Genomic DNA, 14,270 nt, shown 5'->3' on the forward strand with positions numbered 1-14,270 from the left:
AAGATAATCTATCAAGTCTAACAAAAAATAAATGACTGTCAATGTGAAGTCTCAAGTCAATACTACTAAACAAATGAAACTGAAAATATAACATAAGTTCTAAATTCAAAACAAATATTTTTAACATAATACTCTTATGTCAAATTCCAACATTGTTACATAAATATGATTTAAAATAAAAGAAAAACATAAATGTATAACCCTACTCAATAATGAATTTCAATTTAATTTGAAAATTAGAATACTAACAAAATTATGCTAATGAAGAAAATAAACATGACATAAAAAAATAGATCATACGAAAAATTGCATGGAATCACAAGGTTTAGAATGAGATTGAAATGAAATATAAATAATATAAAATAAAAAACAAAATTTTAGAATAATAATAATAATAAAAGAATTTAAATTATTACAATAAAAATTAAATTAAAATGAAAACATAAAAGTAATAATATTAAACTTAAAAGTAATTTGTATGTCATTACAAAGAATTGGTAGTGTAATTACCATGTCAATTATGTGCGGATCAAGTAATTATATGACCAATCAAATAATTTGTATAGTATAATTATACCAAATCTAATTATCAAGCGGGCTGTCCAAACAGGCCGTATGTAATTTGCATTTATACGGTTGACCCTAGAAATTGCAAGCATAGTTTTCAAGTAAAGTATGCCATCTTGGTCGGGACTCCGGCGATGTACACCACCGATTGGTTGTAGGCCGACAACCCAACTCCGCCATTTTAGCCATTTAAGTGGAACTGAAGTTCAGCTGGATCCAAAGAGCACTTCAATATCTTTCCTCAAATGGATTGGTGGAATCATTACCAGTTCCACTTTAGCTTTCGCATGTTACTCTTATTCTTCACCAAATTACCCATCTTTGTCTTTTTCCCACACATCACAATCTCTTGACCACCATCGACCAAACTATCTCTTTGGAGGTAATTAATTTCACTAAAATCTTTTCAATTTCTTTTGTGGGTTTGAGTATAATTAGGGTTAACTTGTATATGCAGATGCTTACAGAAGAAAAGTATTCTTTAAATATGAAAAGCGTATTAGGATGCGAAGTCCTCCTGAAAAGGTATTAATTCTATCTAAGTTCTGCTTTCGCTTACTTTGTTCTATAACTAATTAATTGATTCAAAAACATATTTTCGGAAGCTGTACTAAATCCTTACAATAGATATGTCGTTGGTATCATATTTTTTAAAAATGTTTTATCATAATCGTAGTTTTCTTGATGTCTGGAGTTAGTGATAGCAGAGTTTTATCTATTAGAACTACTGACTAAATAAGTTCATGTCATCCTATCCAACTTTATCTTCTTCTATGCCACTGTGATGTTATTTTGCTGGTGATGATCAAATTGTAGTATCTACACTCTAGATGTACAACTTTGGTATGAATATTTCCAATTTGACAGCTTACATTACAAGACAACGTTCAATGCTGTAGGATTTGTACAGTAACAAGAATATTGATTGCTTACCTGTTAACAACAAAACAAGTCTTGTGTCGAGAAATTGCCCCAAGCCGACTTCGTCTCTCTTGGATGCGGAGTTCTGTTCATGAACTGATGTCCCTTTGAATCTTTTGTGTGTGTATTGTAGAGATTTTTTTCCACACACCATTGAAGAATGTAGGATCATCTTTATGTAGAGGAGGAGAGACTTTACTGTTGCAAATACCGATCAATGCACGTTTCTGGTTGGTTACTTCCCAATACATTCTCTCTGGGAAGTTATTTTTTAATTTTATCTCTTACATTCGGGTCATTTGCCCACGTAGAGTGACCCACGACCCATAGCGGAAATCCAACATCTCCTTCTTTGCTCATGGTGGGATAGACCCCTAACCAATATCATGTCTATGACACATATGCATACAAACAAATAATTTGTGTGACCAGCGAGCATCAAGAGCTATACCTATTAAGGTGATACAAAATCTCCATGTAGGAATTCAATCACATTCACTAGGATCTTATTACTCACGATGCCCTAGACATCATTTGCTAATCCAGTAGCTAGTTATCTGATCCCTCATCTTCGAAAGAGGTGAGCTTGAGTTTATGTTTAACTTTATATCCACAAATATACTTGATACTCATGGTTACTGTAATGGTCAACCTGAGAATACAAGTTAAATTACTAAATGGGAATTTCTAATGGCTATTGTGCAAAGTAGGGTTGTCTAATGGGGTGGGATGGCCCATTACGGTCCCGGCCCGTCCCACTAACGGGACCGGTTTAGCCCATTACCATCTGGATGGGGTGAGATGGAATTTGGGCATGGAATGGGGCCACGCCACCCGAATGCAAAAGTTTTTTTCCTAATAGTTGGCAATGACCAAAAATAGTCTTTCAGCCTCCCCCTCCGCCCAAAAATAACTACCCCTATCAATTTTTACGCTTCAGCCCTAATTCTAAACTATAAATGCCCGAATTCTTCTTCATTTTTCCTGCTTTTATGTAGATGTTTGGTACACTCCATATCTTTCTCTAATTCTCGNCCCCCCCCCCCCCCCTCCCTCTAAATTACTAGTCAAGTGCTATTAAATTTTGTGTGAAGTTGACAACTCGTTGGAGCAAGGTTCAACTTTCAACATTAATTTATGGCTTATAGTTATATTTTTCCTGCTTTTATGTAGATGTTTGGTACACTCCATATCTTTCTCTAATTCTCGTACTTATTTTTATTAATTTTTGTATATATATATATATATATATATATGTTGTCATTTTATTGCTCCTAAAATGTTTTAAAATGTAAGCTTTAATTGGTGGTAAGGGTAGGTAAAAAGTTCTTGTTCTTAATGGGTTTATAAGAATAGTAGTAGCACTAAATTTTAGTACAATGTTTGCTTGCAAATTTAAGTCTGGAATAACAAATACATGTATTAGTTATACACACTATTCAAATACTATTTTTATGCATAGTAAACCATGACATGAACAATGTTGGGTACTATTCCTATTCTAATACACCTTATTCAGTACTATGCCTATTTTAATGCACCTTATTCATTTAATGTCACAAACTAAATAGTCGATAAAAAATAATGTCAGCATAACTAATTCTTGCATAACTGATCCAACATTTCTAATCCTAGCATAACTAATTCCAACATTACTAATATACCTTATTCAGTGTCATTCTTATTCACCCTACCAAACGATGTATAAGTAATCCACCAACCCATGTTCTCCCTGTTCATCAATTTTACTATGGCACTAACTTCAAAATTCTTCTATGGAAGGTTTCACACCTATAAATGCCATTCTACCTTGTGATGGTATATAGAAAATATTTGAAGTGCATGAAAAAGTGAGGTTGGATAAAAAAGAGAGTTTTATTTTGTTAAGGAAGGTGTCTATTTTTGTGGAGCTTTGGACTCAACAACTTGGGTAGAGTTTATTTGAGTCATACAAAGTTATCAGGTTATTATATCCCGGAGGGGATAAGTCAAGAGGTTTATTACTAGAGCAGTGAAGATTTTGCTGCTGTGGGTTAGAATCTCCATAGTGAGAGCAAGATATTTGTGTCTCAACTTGAAGACTTTTTATCTTAATTTTTTTTTTTCAGCTGTTATTATATTTTCACCAACACTTCCTTTCATGGGATTTTAGGTCTACCCTTTGCTTGACATGTTTGTTGCATCAAGAATTTAACAGTGTCTGTGTCCTACAGGCCTTTTTGAACTTCTCTAACCTACTTGGCGATCCGATTGCTGACAATGTCCTTCCTTTTCCAATGATAGGTGTATTAGGATATTGATTGTAGTGTACTGTAAAGATCTCAAATTTTATCTCTCTATTAAAATTTGTTCTATCAAGCGTGTGATTTACATGAGGGTCCATAGTTAAAATTTGTTTTAATATTTTGTTGTTTCTTTGAAGGTGTTTGAGTACTTCGCATCTTTTGAAGCCCATGATGGAGAAATATTTATGACACCAGCAGATCTAATGAGAGCAGTTGTTCCTGTGTTCCCTCCATCTGAATCACACCTCGTGAGAGATGGATATCTCAGAGGTGAAAGAAATCCGGGTGAATTGCGATGTGCCCCATCAAAATTTTTTATGCTTTTTGACACAAATAGTGATGGCCACATATCTTTTAAAGAGTGAGTCCCAAGTCTCAATGCAGTCTCTTTTCTTCTCTATTCAACTCATCATATTTCCATAATTAAGTGATCTCCTCCCTTGTCTTGTTTTTCTCTGTTTCTCCTGAATTTCCTCCGTAGCACATTTAAATTTAGAATCATTCAGCCTGAGTTATTAACTATACTTATGTTGAAGACTGTAAAAGTCTCTAATTTATTGCATTTTGTACAGGTATATTTTCTTTGTCACCCTGTTGAGTATCCCTGAATCAAGTTTTTCAGTGGCATTCAAGATGTTTGACCTCGACTGCAATGGGTAGGAATCTATTTTTAACTTTAAAGTTTGCTATTTGTAAAGTAGGGATATGAATAAAATTATTGGTCCCCTTCTTGTACAATAGGAATGTAAGAACTAGCATATGAGGGATCTCATGTCAATTATTGAACGCATACGAGGATATGGCAGGTACCTTCGTATATGTGCTTGTGCACTGAGCTGCAGAAGAGTGAGAGAGCAGTTTCCAGTTTTGTATACTGTTTTATGTAGTTGCGAGACTTGGAAAATTTATGTTTTCTGTTCAGTGATGCAAAATTGTGTGACTTAGAAGAGGTCACTTTGAAGTTTGATGATTATCGTTTGCTTTTCCTTCTCGACTCTAACAAATTCATGTTCAGAATTGTGAAGAAAAGTAGATACATCACTTTCATGATTATACTATGGATTTGTTCTGTTTGAATATTATGGTGATTTGAGTATGGAATCGTTGAGCTCTATGGTTTCGATAATGGCAACTTAATGCTTGGACTTAGTTGTTACTCTATTAAGATTATGTCAATTGTTTATTGAGATGGCCTTTTCCAGTTAATTTGCATGATTGAAAGACTACTGACTTATTTATTTGGGGAGGTTTGAGGGATGACTGCCTGAAACTCAGGTTGAAAAATTATTTGTTTCTTATTCATGCTGTCATGTTTCTCATACTATCACTGTTTCTGTCAGACTTTCAAAGACCAAACTATGTCTGGCTTACTGAGTTAGTGCTTATGTTGTGACAGAGAGATAGACATTTATGAATTCAAGAAAGTGATGACTTTGATGCGAGCTCACAACAGGCAAGGTGCTCATCACAGTGATGGACATCGAGGAGGGCATAATTTAGGTGGTCATATAGACAGTGGAGGCCTATTACAAGACTTCTTTGGTGAAGATGGGAAGAAACGCCTCCAGTATGATACATTTGTCCAATTCTTGAGAGATCTACATGAAGAAGTATGTGAACTCTAATCATCAAATATTTTCAAGAAAAAACTCTAATTATCAAATGCAAAATAAGAAAACAGAAAACAAGAATAGTTTGACATTTTTGCCATTATTCAATTCGTATATGTCATTGGCATTGCAATGGTTTTCAATTATTTCTCCTTGTGTTGTTATATTGTATCACCCTCCAATATTATTTTTGAAGGAAACCCAATTGCATTTATTATATTCACATCCAAATCGTTACCCACCAGTCCTATATCTCCGAGAAGAGAAAGTGACTCATTTTTGCCAGACTTAAGAAGGCACCTGTTATCAGGATTTATTATTATGTCTCTTTATTTATTACTTATTTTAGTAGATAAGTATTTGTTACATTGTTTTTTTCTGCAAGACTATCATCTGGCGACTTGTCTTGCTTGGGAGTTGTGTATTAGAATATATGTGGGATATGTTTGGCTGGTAGCTTAGGTGGGGAAAAGGAGGGGAGCATCTTACATTGCCTTTGTGTTTAGTCAGCTTGTAGAATATATGCGGGATGTTCTGCACTTGACCCCCCATCAGCTAGGAATGTTAACAATTATGATAGGCCATCATCAATGAACTAATGAAAGTGATGTTCCCTTCCCTCTCTCAGATGTGATCTTGAATTGTTAATTCTATGCTGCTGTCATGTATGTGCTTCACAGATGCTAAAATTGGAGTTTGCCCACTATGATTACAAGTTTCGGGGGACCATTTCCGCAAAGGATTTTGCCCTGTCCATGGTTGCTTCCGCTGATTTAAAGTACTTAAACAAGTTGCTTGATCGAGTTGATGATTTAGATAATGAGCCACAACTAAGTCATATTCGTATTTCATTTGAGGAATTCAAAAGTTTTGCTGAGCTTCAGAAGAAGTTGCAACCATTTTCATTGGCACTTTTCTGTTTTGGGCAAGTGAATGGTCTTTTGACTAGAAGTGATTTTAAAAGAGCTGCTTCTCAAGTATGTACTCTTTGTTTCGCTCTTCCATCTTTCAGTCAATTTGTCCCATGTATGCATGCATGTGTTTGTATTTACCCTTTTCAACCAGAGGCGGGTTCAGGATTTGAAGCTTGTGATTCCTAACATTCATTTATATTTGTATTTACATTAATGTCAAAATAAAGAGCTATAATTATCAATGATAAGAAATAATAAGATATACTGATTCATATATTATATAGAGTAATAATAATTTGAGCAGGAGTGTTTTTTGGGGAAAAACAGAAGTGCAGTTTAATATAAAAGGCGACCAAAGAATCCCTGGTCGTTGGACCGGATGAGCTCTAATAGGATCCTTCCTTGCTCCAAACCCAACAATGTGATTTGTTGCTGGGTTCCCTGCTAACATATATTATACATTTAATAGGGTTTCACAATATAAATACCAGGTCTAGATAAAAGTTACTGGGTTCTTGGAAACCCAGACCTAACACTGTAGATCCGCCTTGTTTTCTACTCCTTGTTTGAATAATATTTTCCCTCGTCATCTTGAAGTCATTTCAGGATTTTACTTGGCTGTAGGATGCATGGTTATATCCAGTGTAATGTTAATCCTCTTTTTAAGATCTATTTTTGTGTGTGTCATGTGTTTTAACTGAAACATTACATTATATATTTAGGTGCTCATTTAGTTCTCAAGTTCCTCTGACAAAGTATTAAACAGGTATGTGGAGTCTCTCTCACTGACAACATGATAGAACTTGTCTTCCATGTTTTCGACACAAATCGTGATGGAAGTTTAAGCTCGGATGAGTTCATTCGAGTTTTAGAGAAGCGAGCAAGGGATATTGCTGAGCCAACTGAAGCAGGGATCCTTAACTTTATGTCTTGTTGTGGGAATTGCACACGAAACTACAAATCAAACTTGCTTTCTTCATGGTCAACCTCTTGTTGACGGGATGAGGACCTACAGGAATATTGGTATAGTAAGTATCCTCCTGGATGTTTATTTAGTTTTGTTTAAATAAACTGTATGAAGGGGATCTTTGGCACCACAACAACAAGTGTAGTATTTAGTAGGAGGTTACGGGTTCAATTGTTGCAAAAAGCAAAAAGGTTAGGTCGCCTACAGTCCCTGAACCCTCTGCATAGTAAAGAGTTTTGACAACCGGCTGGGCCTTTAAATAAACTGTATCAATAGCAACAAACAATTGATGCCTTGTGCTACTTATTTCCAGAAAATTGTTCGGAACATTAGGGTTTGATCCCTGGTAGTTTATAAAGGCCAAGCTTGAAACTCTAGCAGGAAAGTCTTTTAGCTGTTCTACCTGGATAGACTTGGAAATTGTACAGTGTAACATGCTACAAGTTTGATGTTATTCAAATATTTTAGTTTTCTGGCAGTAATTGATTTACGTTTTACCATTTTATATTTACTTCCAAGAAAAGAGAATGCTGCGATGAGTATGCCTTTTCTCTTTATATTCTCTCCCTTTTCCATTAATTTTCCAATTCGTTTCTTCCCATGAATTCTCCAACAGCTCCAACGGATCCGTAGATAGCTGTGTTTGTGATTTTCCATTATTTTCTAAAATTATTCATTCAAAGATTATACATTGATCTATTATTAATATTCCTAGAATTACTACAACCCAATAATCTTCAATTTAATTTTGTGATACATATTTAGAGAGGTAAAAACTTGATTTCGTTTTAGTTTTTGTTTAAAAATTGAATTTGAACAAGACGAATTCATTGTAAATTTACTCAAATTCAAGCTATTGAACCGGTTGAATTCATGCTATAAGATCATTAATGTGCTTTTGATTTTATTCAAGTAGATTCTTTCATGTTTGAAGTCGATTGGATTGATTCATTGAGGTAAAAAATTTGAGTTTTTTAGTTTTTAGTTTTAAAATTGAATATTTAAAAGACAAATTCATCGTAATTTACTCTAGGATGAACTATCATACCCACATGCTTTAGCAGTTATCAATATAAAACATCTAGGATATAGAGACCACTGCAGTCCATAATGAAAGACAAACGTGTCACAAACATACCAATTTCAATTGGAAAATCTTCCCGTTTTAAGCAATTGGAATGTGTCATTGCATGTATCTACTAACATGGTGTTGCCTCCAATTGGAAAAAAGAGCAGTTGAAGACCAAGAAAAATAAGAATTAAAATAGGTGAGGGCAGGAAGTACAAATGATCTAAAAATTCGTGCAATAATTCTGGACAATCAGGTCACAATCGAAAGAGTTGTATAAATGTTCAAAAATAAAAGATGAGACGTTACTTAGTCATACATGATTCATTCAATTGAATTTCCAACATTCTGTTGGACAGAGGTTTATTTCTAAATATCTTTTTTGTTGTTGGGCAAACTACATTGGAAAATTCTATAGGTCATATATTTCTACATCTACATGTTGATTGAATAAATTGAAAATTTTGACAGTTTGCATGCATGTTGTTGATACCTTTGTAATATGAATGGTGCTCAGATTTTATCCTGTGTTAGGCACAAAGATATTAAATCAAATTTGATGCATAAGATTTGGGCATTATAAGTACTTTGTATTAAAAAGATATTAAATTAGGTTTGTATTAAAAATGTTTATGCATAAAATTTGGGGTATTATTGACAGTCTGTATTTGAGTTGAGGCACAACTGAATTAATTATGTATTATAGATATTTTATACTTCCTCCGTTTCACAAAAAATGACCTCCTTTCCTTTTTAGTCAGTTTAAAAAAAAATGACCTCTTTCCTTTTTTGGTAACATTTTACTTTTAGCTTTCCACGTGGCATGTTTAAGACCACGAGATTAAGGACAATTTTGTACATTTGACATAACTTTAATTTAGGACCACAAGATTCAAAAGTCTTCTTTAATTTCTTAAACTCCGTGCCAAATCAAACCAGACCATTCTTTTTGAAACGGAGGGAGTATTAAAAGAGTATTAAATCATCTATGTTCTAAAAAGGTTTTTGCATATAATTTGTGTCAAGGCACAAAATGAATGATATATGGACTGTAAATAGTTTGTACTAAAAAGGTTTTAAATTAGGTTTGTATTAAAAATATTTGTGCATAAAATTTGAGGTATTATTGACAGTTTGTATTTTGAGTCAAGACATATTTGAATTAAATCTGTATTATGAATATTTAAATTCAAAAAGTATTAAATCAACTATGTTTTAAAAAGGTTTGTGCATATAATTTGTCTTAAGACACAAAATGAATGAAATCTGTATTATAGATAGTTTGTATTATAAAGATATTAAATAAGTTATATATAAAAAGATTTGTGCATAGGGTTATGGTATCCGTATTATATATAGATTAGTATTATATACAGATTGTATTAAAAATATATTAAATAATGTATTATATATGTATTAGATATGTATTATAACAACTCTTGTCCATTTTGTATATTTAATCTATATTAAATATATATTACCAAAGAATATTCGTGCATTAAAATTGTATTGTGCATAAGATGTTGGTGCATTTTGTAGCGCCAAATCCTTCATGACACACCATATATCAAAATGTATTACAATCATATTAAAAAAGCATTAAAAAGACATTCAATCAGCTGTGTCAAAAAAAATTGTGCATAGAATTCGGATGCTATAGATAGTTTGTATTTTGAGTTAATGCACAAATATTTTAAATCTGTATTATAGAAATTTTGTATTAAAAAGATATTAAATTACCTATGTGTTAAGAAAGATTGTGCATACAAATTGTGTTAAGACACGAATGAATGAAAAATATATTATAAATAGTTTGTATTAAAAAGGTGTTAAATCAGGTATGTATTAAATAGGACTTAGATCTTACAAATAATTTGTATTAAAAGAGTATTAAATCAGCATGTGTTAAAAAGGTCCGTGCTTATAGACAATTTGTATTGTTTTGTTGAGGCACAAAATGAATGAAATATGTATTATAGATAGTTTGTATTAAAAAGGTATTAGATCAGCTATATATATAAAGTTTGTGCATAGAGCTGTGGTATTATATATAGATTGTATTAAAAAGGTATTAAATTAGTATTATACATTTGACATACCTTACATATCAAAATGTATTACAATCATATTAAATAGGAATTTCAGGCTATGAATATGTTTACAAAAAAATGCGTATTTTCTGGGTGTATTCAACTCAAATGTTTGTTAAAAGCACCACATCATATTCACAACAAAAAAACATTTCCTGTTGTATGTGCTTAAAGAATAATTTTTCAACTACTTATAGCACCACTGTGTGCATGTGCTTCAAAGAAAATAATTTTTCTACTACTTGTGGTATCGCAATTAACTATGCATTAGGTCCCTTTCCTCTTATAAACCTTCCATGTCTTCTCTTCATCACTAATAGCTCCACTTTCTTGTTTCTTCATTGTATAGCTAGAAAGAAAAAAAAATCATATTACGATTTGGGTCATACTTGTCCTTCTTTCAAATTGGATTATTTATGTATTACTTTTCATCGTAGTATTCTGAAAATTTTCGCATCCTCCCTCTCGGGCAAGCCGAAAACACATGGGTGGCTTTGTATTTGCAACTACAAACCCTTTAGATTAAACCACAACCACTAGGTGAAATCACCATTAACATACATCTAACCTATCAGCAAGCAAGACCCAACAAGAATATCAACCCATATTTCCTAAATCACACCCCAAGAATGGGGTTTTTTAGCCACACATCAAGAAATAAGAAATTATACCTAACATGATAATGAAATCAACTGGGTATAAGAAATTAAACCTTGAATTAAGCAAAGGGAAGTGAATAGAGAAGACCCCTTCCAACTTGGGGAAGAAGAACTCCTTTCTTCAAGTTTCCACAAAACCCTCTCCAAACTTGAGAGAAAATATTAGCTAAAATATGTTCTAAAGTGAAAATAATAATAATAATTGTTCCACACTCCAATCTCTCCTAAGACTACAACTCTAAATAGTATTTATAGTTTTCACAGATTGTGCTGCGGAGGATTGTTTGGCGACATTAGTTGAGATCACTGATTAACTCGGCGATCCGCCCTTTGGTCAGCTCATCGCCTTCAGTGTCTTGCCTTTAGCATCCTTGCATTCTAGATCATTGGGCGGTACAGTACTGCTTCGCGGAACTGATCGGTGACCCACCGACTGCTCCTTTCCTCACCTTTTGATCAACTTCCTTCAAGGGTTCGCGTACTGGAACGAAGGGCGGCTTATGTCGTTTCGGTGACTCGCCATGTTAAACTAGGTGATCCACAAGATTCCATTTCTTGTTCTTTTCAGCCCTATTTGCTCCGTTTTGCGCCTAAGTGTCCATGCTTCCACTAAAACTTCAAATACGTGAAATTTCATCAGGTATTGAGGTAAAACAAGCATTCAAGGACACTATTTCCATTAAAATAAAGCCCTAAATGAGTTCAATTTGTGGACTCATCAACATCCTATCAAATTAAGGACGTGGCTCATATCTAGCTCACGTAGTGTAAAGACAGTGGGGGTGTGGATGCAACTCCTCTGACGTGGGACTTTTTTACTGGAGCTTTTCTTGACAAGTTCTTTTGGAGAGAATTGAGGGAGGCTGAGGCCTAGGAGTTTATAAACTTGAGGTAGGGTTCGATGTCAGTCCAAGAATATGAGCTGAAGTTTACCCAGATCTCCAGGTAAGTTCCATATATGGTGGCCAATATGAGAGCACAATTGAGCAAGTTCTTGTTTGGAGTATCCGATCTGGTAAAGACCGAGTGCCGAAAAGCTATGATATAAGGAGATATGGATATCTCCATACTAATGACCCATGTTCTATAGGTTGAGGGAGATAAGCTCAAAGAAATATCTAAGGATAACAAGAGGCTAGAACGGGAAACTATGAATACTCTCAACAAAGGTCGGGCGGTGGAAATCATTCATAGTTTTAGCCGCGGTCTATAGCCCAAACACCTTAATCAGCTAGCGATCCATCCCCTAGGTTTTGACATGATCATAAAGGAAGGTCATCAGGCTGTAAGTCTCAAGAAAGTGCTTCAGGTAACTAGACTTTTCCATTTTGAGCAAAGTGTGGTAAGAACCATCCGGGTGAGTGTCTTGCTGGCAGAGAGAGGTCTTTTGGGTGCCATCAGTCTGGTCAAAGGTTGAAAGATCGCCCTTTTACCAGGCAAGGACATGGAGGTAACATATCTTAGTCTACAATTTTAGTAGCTCCAGCAATCTCCCCACTCAGCAGGGTGCCTCGTCTGCTATAGGTGGTGGTCAGCGCCAAATAAATTGTGTGCTCTTCAGGCTTGGCAGGATAAGGAGGATTCTCCTAATGTGGTCAGAGGTACGTTACGAGTCTTCCATTTAGATGTTTATGCATTTTTAGATCCAAGGGCTAAACTTTCTTTTGTAACTCCTTAATTAGTAGTAAAATTTGGTGTCAGTCCAGAAACTCTATCAAAACCCTTCTTAGTCTCTACTTTAGTTGGTGACCCAGTTATAGCTAGACGGGTATACAATATTTGCCCTATCACAGTTTCCAACAAGTTACCTAGGCAGACCTTGTAGAGTTAGAAATGGTAGATTTCGATATCATTCTAGTAATGGATTGATTACATTCCTGTTATGCCTTAGTCGATTGTAGAACAAGGATCGTTCAATTTTAGTTTCCAAAAGAGCAAATATTAGAGTGAAAGGGTAGTAAAACATTGCATGTACGTGATTTATCTCTTACCTTAAGGCTAGGAAAATGATTTCTAAAGGGTATATCTATCATCTTTGTTCGGGTTATACTCCAAAACCCCAACTCATGAGTCAATCCCAATTGTTAATGAGTTTCCAAAAGTATTCCCAAAAGATCTTTCCGTAGTTCCTCCCAAAAGGAGAATCGACTTTGGAATAGATCTCCTTCTAGATACGTAGCCTATTTCGGTTCCTCTATAGAGAATTGCTCCAGCTGAGCTTAAGGAATTGAAAGAACAGTTAAAAGGACCTTCTAGATAAGGGCTTCATAAGACCCAGGATCTCTCAATGGGGTTCTCCAGTGTTGCTCGTGGGTAAGAAAGATGGTTTTCTCAAGATGTGCATTGACTATCATCAGTTGAACAAAGTAACAATCAAGAATAAGTATCCCATCCCCAGGATTGATGAATTGTTCGACCAACTTCAAGGTGCTAGTTGCTTTTCTAAGATAGACCTTAGATCCGGCTATCATCAACTTAGAGCCAGAGATAATGACATCCCGAAGGTATCCTTCAGGACTCGATATGGTCACTGTGAATTTGTAGTTATGTCTTTCGGACTAAAAAATGCTCCTACAACTTTCATGGACTTAATGAGTACGGTGTTCAAATAGTATTTGGACTTGTTCATCATCGTATTTATTGATGATATCTCCATTTATTCTTAGAGTGAGGAAGAGCACGCGACTCATTTGAGAGTTGTTATGCAAACCTTCAAAGATCGCCAATTATTTGCTATGTTCAGAAAATGTAAATTTTGGTTACAATCGGTAGCTTTTCTTGGTCATGTGGTATCCAGTGAGGGGATTCACAGAAAATTAGGGTAGTAGAGCACTGGCCTAGACCCACCTCTCTAATTGATATCATAAGTGTCTTGGGTTTGGCAGGTTACTATAGGAGGTTTGTTTAAGGATTTTCATCCATAGCTGCCCCATTGACCAAGTTGACTAAGAAAAAGGTCAAGTTTTAGTTGTCAGATGAGTGTGAGAGAAGTTCTTAAAACTGAAGACCGGTTGACTACAGCTCCTATCTTGACTCTACCAGATGGTTCAGACGGTTATGTGGTGTATTATGATGCATCCAGGGTCGGCCTAGGTTGTGTGTTGATGCAGTAGGGTAAGGTCATAACTTAGTCTTCCATACAACTTAAGGTTGATGAGAAGAAGTACTCGACTCATGACCTCGAGTTT

General features: G+C 34.7%; 1 protein-coding gene across 1 annotated transcript; it reads left to right on the top strand.

The window, feature by feature from the left end:
• The first annotated feature begins 644 nt into the window (after nucleotides 1-644).
• Nucleotides 645-7,324, top strand: LOC125874734 (calcium uptake protein, mitochondrial-like). Its single transcript, XM_049555746.1, has 7 exons — nucleotides 645-949; nucleotides 1,025-1,092; nucleotides 3,911-4,134; nucleotides 4,346-4,429; nucleotides 5,170-5,383; nucleotides 6,064-6,360; nucleotides 7,064-7,324. Exons 1-7 carry the CDS (start codon nucleotides 676-678, stop codon nucleotides 7,292-7,294), a joined length of 1,392 nt encoding a protein of 463 aa, XP_049411703.1. The 5' UTR covers nucleotides 645-675; the 3' UTR covers nucleotides 7,295-7,324.
• The last annotated feature ends 6,946 nt before the right edge of the window (nucleotides 7,325-14,270 follow it).

Source organism: Solanum stenotomum, chromosome 8 (assembly GCF_019186545.1).
Source record: "Solanum stenotomum isolate F172 chromosome 8, ASM1918654v1, whole genome shotgun sequence".
NCBI lineage: Eukaryota > Viridiplantae > Streptophyta > Magnoliopsida > Solanales > Solanaceae > Solanum > Solanum stenotomum.

Bases quoted from the DNA above. Each gene is read 5' to 3' on its own strand.
- LOC125874734 (XM_049555746.1), top strand. From the start codon at position 676: ATGCCATCTTGGTCGGGACTCCGGCGATGTACACCACCGATTGGTTGT. The intron at 1,093-3,910 runs GTATTAATTCTA...GTTTCTTTGAAG, and splicing joins TGCGAAGTCCTCCTGAAAAG to GTGTTTGAGTACTTCGCATC. The intron at 5,384-6,063 runs GTATGTGAACTC...TGTGCTTCACAG, and splicing joins TGAGAGATCTACATGAAGAA to ATGCTAAAATTGGAGTTTGC.